Here is a 19,935-nt window from a genome sequence, read left to right on the forward strand (position 1 = left end):
AAAATATTCATTGCCACTTCACTTTTTGAAGGCAGTTTCATAAACAAATGTGAGATGATATCCACATGCAAGATATCCTATTTATTTATCCTATTCTTAGGAAATAAATCCCCTGCATTGATTCTGCATGAATGTTGATGTTACTGACTCACGTACTGCGTCTTTCATATTTCTCTTTGTAAAGAAATAGCCTTTGAATTAGAGAGATGAAACTTGAAAGAGTAGTTTTTTTTTATTCACCTGGTCACACTCAACTGCATTGGCACCAGTGGATTCACTGTGCAGTCATTTCCTAGAACCTGTGACCTCTGAATTTGCATGCACTTAGCTCAAGTGATTAAAGACTAATTCCTTCCCCAAGACTTCTGCCTTTCCATGCAGTGAATTGTAAGCCCAGGTGCTAAGCTTAAGTTATTGTCGCAGTCTTGAAGTATCTAATCTATGTCACATGCCAATATATTTTTTTTTACAGATAACTCAATATTGTTCTCAGCTTTTTAATCTCATTCAACTCAGTGATGAGACTTTGGATGTAACTGTTAACAGTTACAAGTGGCATCAAGTAAATGAAATTTCCTTTAACTTTTTATTTGCTCATCAATTAAAATTTTTAAAATTTATTCAAATAGCATGATAACAGGCCATTTCGACCCATGAGTCCATGCTGCCCAGTTCCCACCCAGTTAACCCACACTCCCAGTACTTTTCGAACAGTAGGAGGAAACCAGAGCTGCACCCACCCACCCCCCCCCACCCCCGAGGATAACACACGCAGACATAGGGGGAACGTATTATAACATTACAGGCAATGTGGGATTCAAACCATGATCCCGATCGCTGGTGCTGCAAAGGTGTTGCACTACCCCAGCACCAACTGTCTAGCCCATACACTTCATTAACATTTTGGCATAGAGTAAGACTTGCATATTCATATAATTGTATTGCAGGCAAATTGGATTCTCATCCATCGTATAATGCCTTGCTAAAGTAGTAGTCTTGTGGTGATTGTAGCAGCGAACAGGCTCCGCTTGTCATGCATGTTCAGTGGGGCAAAGATGGCATCGTGGGTCCTTCTCTTCTGGTGCAGACTGGAAGCATGCATGTGTGGTCATGTCAGCGTGATGTGAGTTCCAGAATACAAGGGGCGGGCTGAGGATGGCATTAAAGGCTGCAGCGTGAACGTCAAAGTAAATCAGTTGAGCTAAACAAGCTCACAGCCTGCTGTCTCAGTGTTTTTGCTGCGCTCACGCCCAGCACGCTAGTCTACTTATTTAAGAACACATTGTAAACCATATGTCAGCATAGAAGCCAATATAAAAGACCTCAGAATTTCCACTTAAAAAGTAGGTTTTGAGCTATACTCATTGTATAAGACTATCCTAAGTCAGGCATCAAACGTTCCCAAGTGGTGTAATGTTAACACTAGTGACGTCACTTAGATGTCAGTTTTTATTACAAGAACAAACATTGAGTATAATTTTACCATTTAATTGAAATTGATTTACTGATTTACTTATGTATAATATACTGCATACTGGCCTGATGAGGCAGTGTAACCAGAATGTCCCCTGGGTTTGCTGTTTGTCAGCAGTTGCAAATGGCGACTGTAAGCTTTGTTTGCTGTGCTGTTATTTTAAGGCATGTTACACAGGCTTATAATATTTTTATTGCTTTAATATAACATTACTGAAACTTGCATTTGGGAAGCTGGATTAATGGTATAAAAATATTTAGCAGTAGCATTGTCGGAGTTATGTGAGTGTTTTATGCTGTTCATCATCATGGAGGACACTGTAAACCACAGGATAGCAAGGGTTTGATTTTATACTCGGCACATAAAATGACCCCCGGTTTTCAGGGTGACATTTTTAAGGTTCAAATTCTGTCTTGTACACCGACATGTGTGTTACTTCCAAAAATTTGCATAAAAACAAAACAAGAAATACACATTGAAAGAATTATGTTTTCGTTTGGAAAATTAGATTAACGCATCATTATATATTGTTGAAAAATCATGTTAATACTTATTATGTAATGGACAAATCATGTTAACACTTTCACTTATTGCAGGATAGCAACATAAAAACAACCAGATATGGTGGATGATTGTTAACACTGGCCCAAGTTAGCAGGCAAATCTCTTTTCATCATTGTGTACATATGGAGAGTTCGTGGATCTGTTATTAAAGATGTTGATTATTTGCTGATGCTATGAAAAATGTAGTTGATCCATGTAGACACCATCTGTAAAAGGTCGACTTTGATGAAGAGATTTGCAAGAAATATTATCTTTTTATTTTGTTTTGATTGATTTGCATTTCTACCACTTACTGTTTTTTTTTTCAGATTTCCATTTTTACTTTCTGCATTCATTTTTATCCCAGGTCAATTTTTGTTTTTAGTTTTTTTATAAAAAATGGCTGTGCACCCTGGGATTAGATACCAATTATTCAGGCAAGACCTGGATGTAAAATAGCTGGAATTTTAAATAATATTTAATTAAGTTCTTCAGTTCCTTTGGGAACTGATGCAGTAAAAGTAGTGAGTAGATTGGACAAAATAAAATGATAAATATTGTAGCTGGCCAGAGATTTAAATCATAGGGAGCAAACTTTACAAGACGTTTCCTTTTCTTCCCAGAATAGCAATGTTGTCTTAGGAATTTCTTTGTCGTCTTCCTGAGAGGTTATGGTTTGCTAATTTAATTCTTCATTGTCCAATTTCCAAATGTTAATATTCTAATCGTAGGATAAATCAAATTATTTGGTGCAAAAGTACTTACAGGAAAAACAAATTGCACGATTTTACGATTTGATTGCAAAACAAAGTTTGGTACTTTTTGTGAAAACTCTTTGATCTGAATGATTCCCAATGGGAATATTGTTGAGTTGTTTAGAAGCCCCTTTTCCATTGGCATCCCCAGTTAATTGGCCATGCAGTGCCCCAGGATAGGAAGTCCTTTGTGCCGTTTCCACTGGGTCACCTTTAACTGGGACACTAATTGCTTTTCCACTGAACACAACTCGTCCCCGGGAATTAGAGTGGTCTACCTTCAACTGAAAATGAGTGGCATTCTGCTGTCCCTTTTCCACTGGTTTTATCAGCACGCTGGCGTCAGCAAACACTGGGGATATGAGTAGGGGTAGAGGCGGTTAATCCCCGGCTTGGAATGATGAAATTTGATACCGGCTTTCGGACAGTGTTCCTTTTCAACCGGACCCCGCCTCAGTAAATTTCCAGTTAATTCCTGGGACAGGGTGCCAGTGGAAAAGGGTCTGTGGAGTCATCAAGTGATTTACCACGGACACGTCATTTGCACAGTCCGAGTCTATGATGACCATCAACCACCCATTTACACCAATCCTACGTTAATCCATTTTCTGAAATGTCTCCTCACATTCTGATTGATTCCCTTCAGATTCTCCAACTACACACTAGTGGCCAATTAATCAACCAAATCATGCATCTTTCAGATGTGGGAGGAAATCAGAGTACCTGGAAGAAACCCACACAGTTATTGGGAGAACATTCAAATTCCACATGGACAGCATCTGAGATTAGAATACCAATTTCCACCACATGGAAGAGTTGGGCTGAAGGGTCTGTTCTGTGCTGTATGCCTCTATGACTCAATAGTTGCTTTTAAAACTTGGAGGCCACATACAAGGGGTATTGACCCTTCAACCCAAGACTTGGGTGAGTCCAGTGGTGCGTGGGAGGGCAAATATGCTGGTAGCTGACTAACAGCACTCACCATACAAATGGGGAGCAGTAAATGTATGCTGACCGATGAGGGGAACCTCACCCATGATTCTCTTGTATTCCAGAGGCAGACAGTGGGTATGATTTTGGCCAGTGCCTCACCTGAGTGATGGTACCTTTGATAGCACAGCTCAGTACTCCACTGGGACAGCAGAATTGGTTTGGGGTCTGAAGTCTGTCTTTAGCTTGTATCTGAGTCCGGCTCGCCTTAATAAAATAATCACCTCCATCTTTGTACCTTTGAAGTTATCAACTTAATAGAATTTTACGTGCCTTCTCTTTGTAATGTTTCCTTACACCAAGGCTGAGCTTTGGCACAATCCATGTAGCAGGTGCAAACTGGATTTTACCATATTAGACATAACTTGCTACTTTGCTCCAAAAGATTTAATAAATGTTGCCTGGAATGGAACATTTCAATTATGAGGAGAGATTGCAGAGGGTGTACTCGTTTTCTACCAAGCACTGAGATCTAGCAGTGGGGTATGATAACATGAGTGGTGTTGATAGGATGGATAATGAGAAACTTTGCTCCATTTTGGAGAAGTATGAAACCAGAAGACACAAGTTTAAGAAGTATAGTAAGTGAGTTTAGATCTAAGGAAATATTTTGTTCACCTGGAGAGTGGGTATGAACTACCTGAGAAGATGGTGGAAACATGTACTCTCACAACATTTAAAGAGTATTTGGATAAGCACTTCAATTGTCAAGACATGAAAGGCTATGGATCAAGAATTGGTAAATGTGATTAATGTAAACAAGTACTTTCATGAACATGGTGGCCCAAAATATATTTTTTAACTGTTTTTTAACCATAGCGCACTGTATTCTCTTCTCACAGAAGATAGCAAAGTTGGGAAAAGCATCTCGGTAACGGATGTCTTAGCTCAGGGGATATTGATCTGTTTCATCTTCTGTTTCCCAGTATTCTCATTTCCAAAATGGTTTGCTCACAGGCATGTGACCAACCATGGAAAAGTCATTGTTGTACATTGGAACTTTAAGGTCTTCCAAGATTTTTAATGTCTTCTCTACATTCCTTTTCAATAGATGTGGATGAATGTGGAGATAGCAATGGTGGATGCCAACAGATTTGTGTTAATATGATGGGAAGCTATGAGTGTCGATGCCGGGAAGGATTCTTCCTCAGCGACAACCAGCACACCTGCATCCTACGGCCTGAAGGTTAGATTCTGTTACCTTGCTAAACTTATCCAGCAATAACAAGATCAGTTCTGTGGTTTTTTTTGTGCTCTAAGATTGATTTCATTAATTTGTGCAGAATGAATCTATTGTAATAATGCAATCATAATATGTCTTGACTATGAACTTTTGATTTTATGATGCCAGCAATGGATATGGTTATAGGTAAAAAATATGCTACAATTTTCTTGACATAATATCGCAACATCAATTTAAATCCATTTGACTCTTGGTGACAATGCTGGCTCAAGTCATCTATTCAATCCCATTCTCTACTTTTTTCCCAAGCCCTGAAAGGTGTTTTCCAATTTGTTCATTCTGTTCTGAAAACTCTGACTGATGCTGTTTTCCATTACCCTGCAGAGAATGAGTTTGAGTTGTTAACCATTTCTACCTCATAAAGACCCTCCGTTGTCTTTTGCCTGTCATTTTGAATCCACATCCTTTGGTCATTTGCCATTGGGAACAGTCTTTCCTCATTCCTTCAAAGCCATTAGGGTCTTGTAGACCTCTGTCAAATCTCCTTTCACACTGTAGAAAGAAGATCAACGTCAGATTCTCCAATGGAACTTACAGCTGAAATCCATCAGCTCTGGAACAAATCTAGCAAGTCTTTTCTGGCGCTGCATCTAGTGAGGGAACCAGATTTGGAAGCAGTACTCCAGTCGAGTTGCAACCAGCATTATTTACAATTTTAACATCAATTCCTGTATTTTGAACTCTATGCCTCTTCGTATGAATCACAGACTCTATGTGCTGTACCATCTGTTCTCAGCAGGATGAAGTCCAAGTTTTGAATGCTAGTTGGGTGTGACCCCGATAATAAAGTTAAGAGGGGTGCAATTATAAAATCAAATTGTTTTTATTTGATATTTGTAATTGGAGTGAAGAATCAGTGAAGAATAGAACAAAAGAACAAAAACAAATTGATGAAATGGCTCAAAGCAAAAAGTATTTTGGGACTTCGAGCACTGGTTTATTTTGGTCTGTCCTACAAAGCATTTATTAAGTTAATTGGATTTCTGAAAACCATCTAGGCTGGGTTACATACAAGCTGCCTTTCAACTCTTCCTGTGCTATGTTTAATTTTCTTGTGAGGATGAGACATTTTTGATCACCTTCTCCTTTGAACTAGTTCCACAATTGGGGGATCGGCTGTTGTATTTAAACATGTAACATAGGTCAGAGTTTTCTCATTATTTAATTTGATAGGTTAGATGTGGTGAACCTATTATTACTGAGCAATGTTACCTGCAATCTCTCCTTACATGTAATTGGAGCAACTTCTTAGCATGACCATAAATCAAGAGGGTGAATCTCGAGATATGACCATAAATCAAGGCAAGGATCATATGGAACGTGAACACCGACTTTGGCTAGTAGGGCTGATTCTCTGCTATATATTCTAATATTCTTGCCCTGGTCTTACTTCATTTATATGGGTAAGTACATTGGAAACTATTTTAGGGGCACATTCTCTTTCAAAATCACTTGTGAATTGAGAAAACAAAAAATATTGTTCAAACGATAGAACCATTGAACATTTCAGCAAAGAAAACTGGCCCTTTGGCCTTCTAGTGTCTGCTGAACTTTCATTTTGCCTAGTCCCACTCGCCTGCACCCAATCCATATCCCTCCACACCCCTCCCATTCATGTACCCATCCAAATTTTTCTTAAATGTTGAAACTGAGCCCACATTCACCATTTCAGCTGGCAGCTTGTTCCACACTCCCACTGCTCTCTGTGTGAAGAGGTTTCTCCTAATATTCCCCTGAACTTCTCCCCTTTCACACTTAACCCATGTCCTCTGGGTTGAATCACATCTTACCTTGGTGGGGAAGAAAGCCTGCTTATATTTACTCTATGTATAGCCATCATGATTTAAAAACCTCTATCAAATCTCCCCTTTTCTGCCTCCAGGGAATAAAGGCTTAACCTATTTAACCTTTCCCTGTAACTCAGTTCGTCAAGTCCCGGCAACATCCTTGTAAATCTTCTTCGCATTCTTCAATTTTATTGATATCTTTCCTGTAGTTGGGTGACCAAAATGGCATACAGTATTCCAGATTTGGCCTCATCAATGTCTTATACAACTTTACCATGACATGGTAAATGTTAGCAGAAGAAAACATTGTGGTTTCATTGCAAATGTCTGAGCCACAAACACACTCGAAATGCTCGAAAAGTGGAAGGGCTATCAACATCTTTGAAAAAGCCAATTTGATTTATGTTTTGTGTATAAACACTTCAGCTAAAGTGGAAAATGTAAGATTTCCTTCTGCCAAAGTATTAACTGGTCTTTTCTTTCTTGGCGAGGTTTTTCTCTTGCAAAGTGCAATATTTTTGCTTGTGTTAAGAGGGACCGTCATCTCAAAACTCAGTTGTCAAATGCCATCAACTCTTTTGCATGCAGTTTAGTTGCTGGCAACATTTGCTCTGGGGACAAAATATGCTGCTATCTGGAACAAAAAACAATGCTGGAATAACTCAGTGGGTCAAGCACCATCTGTGAAGGCACAACGAGTATGTTGATATGTAATTACACCACTAGGTCACCAGGGGTCATAAAAATCAGTCCAGAGCTACAGTCTAGCCTTCCAGGTTCGTCTTGCAGAGAGACAAGACCTCTTAGTGTACATATTAGTTTATTAAAGTTGTCTTATACTCGCACTGCTGATGTGGTTATTGTCAGTACAGATGTTTCAGGTTGAGACCCTGCAACAGGGCCTTTGATATAAATACACAGAGGCGATTGGGTGTACCCAGTGACTTCAGACATTGGACAGCACTTGTTTTGACATCATGTGCTAAATTAATTTTTAATTAGGAGGAAGCAGTTGAGGATTGTTCCTGTATCACCTAAAGAAGCCTAAATGTACTTGGTTTATGAGCTTTGTATTGACATTATTTATAAATTTAAATTTAGACATACAGCGCTGTAACGGGCCCTTTCAGCCCATGAGCCCGTGCCGCCCAACTGGTACTTTTTTGAATGGTGGGAGGAAACTGGAGCAGCCAGGGAAGCCCACGCAGACAAGGGAAGAACATACAAAATCCTTACCGACAACACTGGATTCAAACCTGGGACATTGGTGCTGTAACAGCGTTGGCCCTTTATTTTCTTTCAGGCTGTATTTTTCTCACACTAACAACCCACTCCACCCTTTCTGCTGATTTCAATCTGACCGCTGATTATAATTCCCACTGACATTGGTCAGATTATACATCTGGCTCCCCTCTTCCACTCTCAGTCCCCTGATCACCCGGATCCTTTGTTCTGACCCTTGAAGTTTTGAGCACATTCCCCCACCCCATCCCCATTTGCAAGTGCTCCATTTTGGAAGGAAAGCCCTTATCTTTTTTTAATCTTTTTATTAATTTTCCACAAAAATTGGAAAAAAAAATAGAATACAGGTACACAATCCTTTATCCGGAACCCTTGGGGGAACAGTATGTTCCGAATTACAGATTTTTCTGGATTTCAGAACAAAAACCAGCTGTCTCAGATTTAAGCCCACCCGAATTGTGCTGCCATATCCACCCCCCTCCAGTCGTGTTGCCGTCTCTCTCTCTCCCCTCGCCCACCCGAGTTGCGCTGCCATCTCTACCCTCCTCGCTCACCCAAGTCGTACTGCCTTCTCTCCACACCCCCCCCCCCCCACCGCCCAACCTAGTTGCGCTGCTGTCTCTCTCTTTCTCTCCTGTACCAGTACCATAAAAAAAAATGCTGGACTTTAGGTGTCCAGATAAAGGATTGTGTACCTGTGATATACAGAAAATGTGAAAAAGTAATATACATTTTCCTTAAATATAACAATTAAGTACTTTCAAATTAATTCAACATTTCCATATATTGGCAGTTACACTGAGGAAGGAAAAGAGTTAATGCATAAAAAAAATCTAAGTCTGATGGAAAAAAAAATTAAAAAAAACAAAGACAATTGGGTAATCCATTGTGAGACTAATTTGAAAGTAAGTAGAAAAGAGATTCTTCCTGAGTAAAGCACCACACACTTGGTGATTTAAAAAAAAACTGGAAATGGTTCAATTTTATTAGTTTGAGTCAATACAAAAATACTGATAAATGGTCGCCATTTTTTTCAAAGTTATAATATCAAATGTCCGACCTAATTTTTTTAAAAATCAAAGCAATGACAATATGAAGGAAAGTCATTGAAGTAAAGTGGGCAGATTTCAATCTTTCCATTTGAGTTACCTTGCCATCACCATTAAAAGGGCTATTATCCGTTGGGCTGAAGCAGGTACAAAGCCTGATCCCAAAAATAGCTGTGAGTAAGTTTGGCTGTAAATCTAGGTGCAACACTTTAGCTAAAGTTTCAAAATCACCTTCGCAAAAACTATCTAACTTTGTACAGGACCAAAACATACAAGTCAAAGTGGGCTCTTTGGATTTACACCTATCACAAATAGGACTTGTATTAGGAAAAACATGGGCTACTCCGTCCTTAGACTACCTTGAACTGAATCAAAGAGTGACGGGCACAAATTGAAGAGATATTGACAAGTCGAAACATTCTTTCCCATAAATCATCAGAAAGTAGCTGCTCAAATTCCAGTTCCTAAGCACCTTTAATTTTATCATTGGATATAAGATGTAACCTGTTAGCTATTAATCATTTACAGGAAGGATTTAATTGAAGAAGAGCTTTTAAGATTCCTTCTTTATCAATTGGCATCTCTAATAGAACAGTTACTTCTGAAAGTCTCTTCCATTATGCTCAAAGTGTGTCAAGCATAAAAAGTGCACCAGTTGCTTCCTTTCTCTTATCAATGCTCTCTCCTTCCTTACCCTTTCCTCCAACTCCCCCCCCCCCCCCCCCCTGCCTTCACCAATCAGAGAACCACCATTCTTAGCCCTCACTTTGCATCTTCTTTACCCTTCCGGCTGTATCCACCCATTGCCTCTTACCAGTTTGCCTCCTATTGCCTCTTACCGATTTGCCTTCCCCTTCCTGTCTCCTCTCCTCTTCTCCTCCCCCCCTCCATATTTTTATTCAGGTTTTTCTACATTCCTGAGGGAGGGCTCAGGTGCAAGACATTAAATGCCTTTTACTTCCTACGCAGCATGACTTGTTCAATTTCTCCTTCTCTCATGAGTGAATTTTAATTTTCAGATTCTTAATTCTTAAGGAAAACAGTTCAGAATTAAATTTGCAGGCACTAGAATCAAATACAACGTATAAATGGTTTAATAGATGCAAAATGGTAGCTTGCTAAGCATAATGCTTTAACTCTGACATTCATTTCTAAGCAATAAAGCAGCAAGTCTGTAGTGAAGGGAGCCCTTTGAGATTGTGTGAATGCCTTGTGGAGCCACAACTGGGCTCTGCCCCCTTATCATTGCCCCCCAGAAAGTCAGAATCACCATCGTTCTACCTTTGGGTTGTTCATCTGTTCAGCCACTTCATTATATGTAAAATATAGTGACCCAAAGCGAATTTTGTTATACTTTAAAAAAAAACCTCAAATTCCTAATTCTCTTTACAGCCCTGTTGTAATTCTATGTGCTGGGAAGCTGTTCAGATTCCGAATCAGGATTTATTGTCACGGATAAGTCATGAAATTCAGTGTTTTAGCGGCAGCATCACAGATGTTATAACCATCTTATGACATTACTATAAAAAATGAAATAAAAATAACAATAACAGTGGATGAAAAGTAAGGCCGTGTCTTTGGTTCATTGATTATTCAGGAATCTGATGGCCGCGGGGAAGAAGCTGTCCTTGTGCCTTTAGCCTCCTGTACCTTTTTCCCGATGGTAGCAGAGTGAAGAGAGCATGGCCTGGATAGTGGGAGGTCTTTGAGAATAGAGGCTGTTTTTTTTTAAAGACACCACCTCATGTAAATGTCCTCGATGGAGTGGAGTCTGGTGCCTGTGATGTTGCAGGCCGAGTTAACAACCCTCTAGGGTTTATTCTTGTCCCAAGAGTTGGTGCCTCCATACCAGGCAGTGATGCAGCCAGCCAGAAGGCTCCCCACGGTACACGTGTAGCGTGTAAAGGCACCTGCACAATGAATATATGGCAGAAATGTAGAATGTGGGAATATTATTTATATTACTGAAGCCAATAGAATACTGAGCTCCTGCTCTTGGTTTCCAAGAGATTTTCTGTGTCAGAAAAAAGTAAGTTCTACAAACTTTGTTCAGGATGTATTTTGCTGTTTATATTTTCTTGCTGTTAATTGTTCTGGTATTTTGATCAATTACAAGTTGCTTCTCTTATAAACATTAGCCTGAGATACTCTTCATTGTCTGTAAATTATGTAAATTCCCAAAGAATTTAGGTTTGCCTGTTTGATGCATACATATCGAGTCCTTTAACTCTGTTTTAATACAGTTATTAAACAATGAAGGAATATATAATTATGTTATACATTACCAAAATTATCAACACCCTGTAATGTGTGGGTTACCTGGGCTAGATGTGGTGCTTGGATAAGTGTGCTCAAAAAACAATGTGCAATGGGCTGACAAGCATTTTACTTAAAGATTCACCATTTCAAAATGCTGCATTTGTAGAACACGCAGAGGAAACTGGGTAGATTTTGAGGCTAGACCCAGGGAGGTGAGGGTTTGGAGTAACAATCGGGGTGATCTGGAACATAAGGGTCTTATTCAAGCATTGGATGAGGGAAGAGTGAGTTGCAATCAACAGTGAGCATCTAGGGCAGCTATTCTGTATGGGCGCCCAATGGCTCCTCTGGTGACCACAGCACATTTAAGTAAAAGCCTTGTTTTTTATCTCATGTAACAATTTTTTTTAAATGTAGTCACTAGGAGAAAAGTATGGAAGAAACCAAAGCTTGACTTCTTCACAGGGAAGGGGACCCATAAACTTCGAGCAGGGTCCTAAGGGGGCCACAGCCAAAAAAAAAGATTGAGAAGGGCTAGTTTAGGGGTATGGTTAAGTAAAGTCTGAACTAGATATCGTGCTGGAGGATGGATCAAGTTCACCTCAGGATTGGCTTTTATAGGGTGATGATTGGAATCCAAAAATTAGAGGTACATTGGGGAGGTACATGGGTGGTTAAGTATTTTCCTTCAAGAGAAATGATTTTAAACAGGTCCCCAGTGCTGGCCTCCTCAGGCGGATCCCTGAGTTGAGTGATAATGCAGGCCACACTAAAGGCTTGCTTCTATCTGAGTGACACACTCAAAGGTCAAGGAAATGGAAGCCAATATTGTGACCCTTGCCTTTGATCACTAGTGCCTGTATCTAGATTCGTGCCTACATCTGTGCATCAAATGCATATAGGAGCAGAAGAAAATATTGGTATTTACGGAATTCACAATAAAAAGAACCCAATTTTTTCCTTATGATTTTATTGAAATTATTAGACTGTGTAGCCGATATAAATGTTGTGATAACCAATGTAATATCTGTCTTTTATGGGAATGAAGGGGACAAAGAACTGTGTCCTCTTTGATACTGCAATTAGTTGTAAGATACTTGTGCCGAGGGCAGTGAAATTGCACTTCTATCTAGGATACTTGACACTATTTATGTCAGGCACTACTTACCATTAATATTCTGAAACCCTTTGGCTCCCAGAAGGCTGACATAAAGATCTCCACAGTTCACAACTTAGAGAAACTTTTCTTATACTTACGATCCTCCTGACGGTGTCCATAAACTAAGTCAGAGTAATTTTCTTTAGTGCAAACACTCATGTTCACTCAACTGAGTGCTTATGAGTGTTTAAAAAATGGAAGTGAAGAATAGGGTAGATGTGTGTTTACATTTGGGAACCTATATATCCAGCTCTGATAGTCAAGTGGTTGAGGTTATTTTATCGTTGTTCTCCCTTTTTTGCCCGTTGTAGTTTGCAGTTGTTTCCTTAACAGCTTTTGCATTTCCCCTAATACCATGAGAGTTGACATAAGGTCTTTGCAGAACCATAGCAAAGTGAAAGCATCATATGATGCTTGGATTTGAAAGAACTTCTAATTTATCCCAGACCCCAGCTCTTTCAATGGAGCCCTGAAAAGTGCTCCCCTTCAAGTATTTCCTTTGAAAGTTGCTCTCCACCTTGCTGCTGGTAAATACAATCCGGATCACAGTAAATCATTGTTTAAAATCTAATTTCCTCACATCACCTCTGGTTCTAGGACATTCAATCAGTGTCCTCAAGTTATTCGCTCATTATACCATATGGAATATCAGCAGAATTCCTTTGGAGAGAAGCAGTCTCAGTTCTAAATGGCCATCTTGTTATCCAGAGTCGATGACCTCTGTTTCTAGATTCTGTGAATGGTCAATGCATTCAAGGTAGAAATGGATAGTTTTTAGTTATTAAGGGACTCGTGGAGCACAGAGAGTATAGGAAAGTGTGGCTGAAGAAGAAAAAATAATTTAATGGTTATTTTCCATGACAGAGCAGGCTCCAATAACCAAATAGTCAACTCCTGCTTTCATTTCCTGTGTTCTTATGTAGCTCATCTAACCCCATCAGTATTTTCCTAATTTCAATAAGATCACCTCTACAGAGTATTGAGGGCACTACTTTGTAGAGCTTCTTACAGCAACCCCATCTCAAGAATCAATGCAACAATCCTTCTCTGGATTCCTTAAAGCCAAGAATGTCCTCCCTTAAATAAAGAGACCAGTGATGCTTTTGCCACGACTATTAATCTGTCAAAACAATCTGCTAATTTGAGCTCTTCTGAAAAACCTCTCTTTCGCATTCACTGATTCAAGGAGAGAGAGCAACCCACCAAACTCAGATACTTTATCCACACCACCATTCTCATAAACCTTTTGATACAACTCAGATTACCCAAAATGGTTGGGATCGGGCCCATTTCGGATAATCTTTTTTTTTCGGAGAACAGGTCATTTTTTAAAAACAGCCCAGTAGCAACGGCAAATCACTTGAAACAGTGTTTAAACAACAACAAACAACAAGGAAAGGGTTTTTTAAGCATTAAAAAGTTTAATTCTCACCAAAAAAAAGTTCTGGCCACCGCCAATCACTGACACTGCCCCACCGAGGTCCTACTTGTGCCAGGAGCCGAAGGCCTGGGAGCTTGAGTTCCCCACTGCTGCCGTGAGCCCAGGGATTGCTGCTGTCGGCACCAGGAGCCCGAGATCTGCTGCCACCACCACTGGGAGCCCAATGTCCCCGGACAGTTAGGCTCTGAAAATATTTTGGATAAATGAGGATTTCATATATCCTCATTTATCCAATTTTTTTTTTTTTTAAATTTCGAATAACTGAGGGTTTTGGAGAATCCAATTTCAAATAATCAGAGTTGTATGGTACTTCAAAAGGCATGATGCTTCTCTGGTTCCAAACAGTTCCGATACTAATTCGGTGATGGACACAGTCTCAACGGTTTCTTCGGTAATAATTACCTGTTCAATTCAGTTTTCCATTGGTGACAGTGAGACAAACTTGAACATTTCTTTCATGGCCCCTGACACAAATGGTTTAACTCTGATTTGTAATATTCTCATTGCTGGTAACTAGCAGAAAGTGGTCAGATTTTCAAAGGAAAATTATGCCTCAAAGTTGATGGATCTTTTCCTTTTATACAATCCGGATCACAGTAAATCATTGTTTAAAATCTAATTTCCTCACATCACCTCTGGTTCTAGGACATTCAATCAGTGTCCTCAAGTTGCATCTTTTCCTTTTATATTAATGATGTGGAGACTTGATATAAAATGTGCCTAAATCCTACTATTTTTAGTTTTTAGATTTTGCTTTATACTTGGAATGGCTTTATACTATGGGTGGCACAGTTAACATAGTGATTAGCGCAACACTGTTACAGCGCCAGCGATTGGACCGAGGTTCAAATCCCAAACTGTCTGTTAGGAGTTTGTACATTCTCTCTGTGACTGCAAGGGTTTTCCCCAGGGGCTCTGGTTACCTCCTACTGTTTAAAACATACTGGGGGGTTGTAAGTCAATTGGGTGTGATTGGGCAGCATGGGCATGTGGGCCGAAAGGGCCTGTTACCGTGTTACATGTCTAAAAAAAATTGGAACTTGAAAAATTGTGTGTTTCTCAGTCCTTGTATTGCTGAATTTTTCATTTGTGTATCAGCTTTGAAGAAGCAGGAAGCTGAAGATAAATGTTGTCTGACCTCATTTAATGTAAGAGTTCATTTAATTATGTTTTTAATTGGATGTGTGCAATTACATTTGTTGTTAATTAGCTTTATTAATGACAGATGTGAGTCTGACAAATGCTCATTATGACCGGAATCTTGAAGGATTAATATTTCTTTGAACCTTGAAGACAAAAATATATATTTTCACTAATATAATGTTTGCAATAATGATAATTTTTAACAGGCAGCAGGCAAGAGTAAATTACAGAAAATGTAACAGAACTGCTACACTTGTTTAAAAAAAATCTCCAATTATGCCATTGATATGTTGTATTGTATCCCAATGGAATTTTCTTTTTCACTCTTGGCACATGGATGTGGTTGACAGGGTCTGCATCGAGTGCCCATTATTAATTCCGCAAAGCAACTGTAAATCTAGTCCTGCCGTCATATCAAATTAGGACGGTATCAAATATTTCTGCAACACTATTTAGGCATGATATGAAAATGTTGTCACAATAGCCAAACCAGAAACAACGTCGTATCCTCACTGATAATAAATACAGGTGGACCTGAAGGATGTGTGCTTAACCTACTGCTCTACTCATTCTACTATGACATTCAAATGCTGTTTATAAATTTGCCGATGACTCTAAGGTCATCAGTAGAATCACAGACAGCAATGTGGAAGTGTACAGGAGTGAGTTAGTTCAGCTAGTTGAATGGTGTCACAACACCCACCTTGCCCTCAATATTAGCAATACTAAGGAGCTGATTATGGCTTCAGAAGGGGAAATAAGGAGAACACAAACTAGTCCTCGTCAAGGAGTCAGCAGGGTTAAAAACTTCAAATTGCTGGATGTCAACATCTCTGAAGGTGCCTTCCTGTTGATGCAATCAAACAGAAGGCTTGCCAGTGGCTATACTTCATGAGGAATTTGAGGAGATTTGGTATGTCACCAAAGATTCTTGAAAATTTCTACAAGTGTACTGTGGAGAGCGTTCTGATTGGTTGCATCACTAGTATGGAAATGCCAATCCATGGGACAGGAGAAGACTACAGAGAGTTAGGAACTCAGCCAGCACCAACATGGGCACCAGTCTTTACTCCACTGATGACATCTACAAGAAGCAGTGTCTTAAGAAAGCAACCTCTATCCTCAAAGACCCTCACCATCCAGGTCATGCCCTCTTCACTCTGCTACCATCAGGAAAGAGGGACAGAAGCCAGAAGACGAACACCTAGTGGTACAAACACAGCTTCCCCTCTGACATCAAATTTATAAATGGACAATGACCCACAGACACTGCCTCACTCTATCTTATTTTGCACTAATTTATTTATTTTTTTAAAATGTAATTTAAAGCAATGCTTGCACTGTAATGCTGTCACAAAACAACATATTTTGTGAATTATTCATGAAGTATTCAAAACTTCACTCAAGAATTCCAATGAAGTCCAATTAAATTTCTGATGTTGTATGCAATGTATGAAATAGATGTTGATTAGCGCAGGCATTTGTGCTATCAGCCTTCAATCAATTATACATTTTGCTTGTTTTCATGAAATACAGAAGCCCAGAATGAGAAACTCTGTATCAGAATGTGTAAAATTGTATTTAAATCCCAAGGCTTGACTGTCCATTCACCCAACCCCCCACCACCTCCAGCTGACCCTAAACCCCTGATATGGACATACACACAAATACCACAATTGACCTACCACCCCCCCCCCCCCACCCCCTCCTTCCAGCCCTGTTGTTGATCTCCACTTGAGATAAGCAGGCCCTCTCTCATGGCCATAAAATTCTCCTCTCTTCCTTCCTTTTCCCCAAATGTCAATGAATCCAATTCCTGTGCAGTATTTCTGAACCCTTCCTCAGCACCATCCTGGGCATGAGTCTTCATTCCATTCAGGACATCTTTAAAGGCAATGTCTCAAGAAAGCGGCCTCTATCATCAAGGACCTTCACCCCCAGGACATGCTCTTTATCTCGGTTACCATCAAGAAGGAGGTATAGGAGCCTGAAGAGGCACACTCAATGCAACAAAAATGACTTCTTCCCTTCCCCCATCAGATTTCTGAATGGACAATGAACTACCTCACATTTTTATCTTTTTGTACTAATGATTAATAGTAAATTTGCAGTTGTAATGCACAATATTGTCGCCACAAAACAATAAACCTGATTCTAACATGCTGGCATTCTACATTTCAGTTGGGAATATCTGTTGTATCCTTTGTAGGACTCTACTTCATCTTGTTGTGAATGGTCTATGGGTGTTAAAGGCAGGACATCTGTTTTTCACTGTTTCTCCATCAGCATTCAAGTTCCAATTGATTTTTTAAATCGCAGCCTAGCACTTCTAATGAGGCTAGCATTCCAAAGGATAATGGATTTGATTTCCCTCGAGTTCATTTTGCGATCAAAGCAAAGATGCTGTGAGGTTCTCTCCATGATCTGCTACAAGTTGAACCTCCTGCATTTTCTGACCCGAGCTCATGAATCTCATTGAACAACTTCTACTCTGCCTTGTGAGGCTTGTAGTATTTCAAAGGACAGGGAGAAATTACTAGAGTTTTAGACCCAAATCCCTACTATTCAAATTTAACAATAGGAGCTTGTCTTGGGGAAAGAATGAATAGTTCTAGTATATTATAAAAAAAACCACATTCAGGGTTTGGAAGGGCTGAACTCAGGAGGAGAAAAATGAGATAGCAAGGAATAAAAGATTCTGAATCACAAGGAACAGCCATATAACCGACAATAAGAACAGTGTTGGGCTTCATGCTCGGTTGCACAGTAAATGCACTGTTAGATAAAAGGAGTTAAATGCTCCAGGCCACTTCACAGAAGATCCATGACAAATTTCAAAGGTGCAACCCACAGCACTGCCCACATGGAGAAAGATTTCCATTGTTTTGTACTAAATGACCATTGGTCAGAAATTTAACAAACGCAGTTGCACAAGAATATAAGTAATAGGAGCATGAATAGGCTGCCCAGCCCATTGAGCCTGCTCCCCTGTTCATTAAGATGTGACTGATCTGGCCATGCACTCAGTTCCACCTACCTGCCTTTTCCTCATAACATATCATTACAAGGGGTTGTCTGAACCTTAATATCCTATGGTTTAGAGCAGTGCTTCTCAACCTTTTTCTTTCCACTTACATATCACGTTAAGCAATCCCTTACTAACCACAGGGCACCTATGGCATCGTTAACCTAGGGCAGCATGGTCAGTGTAGCAGTTAGTGCAGTGCTGCTACAGTGCCAGCAATTGGGTCCGGGGTTTGAATCCCACACTGTCTGTAAGTAGTTTGTATGTTTTTCCCATGTCTTTGTGTGTTTCCCCCGGTTTCCTCCAGCCATTCAAAATGTACAGGGGGTTATAGGTCAATTGGGTGTAATTGAGAGGGGGTCATGGGCTTGTGGGCTGAAAGGCCTTGTTACTATGCTGTATGTCTAAAATTTTTAAAAATTAAATAACTCTTAAGGTCCTACTCTTAATTTTCTTTTAACTGAACCCCATGTTTGGGAAACTGGATTAATAGTATTATATTAAAACAATAAAAATGTCTAACATACCTGAAAATAAAAGCACAGCAAACAAAGCTAACAGTCCCGATTTGCAACAGCTGATGAACTGGGTGCATTCTGTTTACACTGCCTCGCCAAGCCAATCACGATAAATCTCGCAGTTACGAGTACTATTAAAGACAATGTTTCTTGGAAAACCTCAGGAGTTTCCTAATGTGCAATGAGAGGAGGCCCTGCACACTGGCTGATTCTAGAAAAGCACGAGGCAGACGTGGTCCGTGGGCAGCATCAAAGTGGATGTTGTATCACTTAAGTGGCCTAAGGACAACCAAGAGCACATCAAAGACTCCAAAGCCACTACTTCATGGTGTAGTCTTTTATGAGAAGAAATGGTCTAGTTCTGAGGCAGAAAACTAAAATAGCACAGAAATTGCCAGCAGATCTTGACATTAAAATTACTCATTTCCATCGCTACATAATGCAACAATGTAAGAAACACAATTATCTATTTAGCAATATCGGAAACATGGACGAAACACCTATGAACTTGGTTGGTAAACAACTACTGGGGGGAGTAAGATCTCGGCGGTAAGTGCCAGACTTAAGGTCGTCTTATACAGCAAGTATAGCTCAAAACCTAGTGGTCATCTTATACACCCAGTGGCCTTATGTGCCAACATATACGCTAATTGACCAACTATTCAAAAATCTATCGACCTATATTTCAAATACATTCAATGAGGCAGTTTCTATTGCTTCATTGGACAGAGATTCCACATATTCACTCTCTTTTCTGTCTGTCTGTATCTGCACTCCTGAATCTTAAGGCAATGACCCCTAGTTCTTGTTTTACATGCCAGTGGGAACAACCTTCCCACTTCTAATGTATTAATCCCTTTCAAAACGTTATGTTTCTTTAAGATCCCCTCTCATCCTTCTCAACTCCAATGAGAATAGTCCCAGACTACTCACTCTCTTATAATAGGCTAACCCCCTCATTTCTGGAATCATCCCGGTGAATCTCCTCTGCACCACATCCAAAGCCAGTATACCCTTTTTCAAGTAAGGGGGCCAGAATTGCACCCAGTACTCCAGGTGTGGCTCACTACTACCCTGTACAGTTGCAGCATAACCTCCCTGCTCTACATTCAATGCCACTTGCAATGAAGGTCAATATCCCATTTGCCTCCTTGTCTATCTTCTGCACCTGGAAACTGATGTTGGTGATTCACGTACAAGCACTCCCAGATCTCTCTGCACAACAGCATGTTGCAATTTTTTTTTCAACCATTTAAATAATCACACAATTTACTATTTTTCTTCCAAAGTAGACGACCTCATGGTTA

General features: G+C 39.8%; 1 protein-coding gene across 3 annotated transcripts in view; it reads left to right on the top strand.

Moving 5' to 3' along the window:
• The window catches only part of LOC138765004 (signal peptide, CUB and EGF-like domain-containing protein 3), a 263,706-nt gene that overhangs the window by 114,419 nt on the left and 129,352 nt on the right, over positions 1–19,935 (top strand). For all 3 annotated transcript variants that reach the window (XM_069941598.1, XM_069941597.1, XM_069941599.1), the window contains one exon: positions 4,814–4,948. In XM_069941598.1, the coding sequence (XP_069797699.1) occupies positions 4,814–4,948 (135 nt within the window). The remainder of the gene's footprint in view (positions 1–4,813; positions 4,949–19,935) is intronic.

This window comes from Narcine bancroftii, chromosome 5 (genome assembly GCF_036971445.1).
Source record: "Narcine bancroftii isolate sNarBan1 chromosome 5, sNarBan1.hap1, whole genome shotgun sequence".
Taxonomy (NCBI): domain Eukaryota; kingdom Metazoa; phylum Chordata; class Chondrichthyes; order Torpediniformes; family Narcinidae; genus Narcine; species Narcine bancroftii.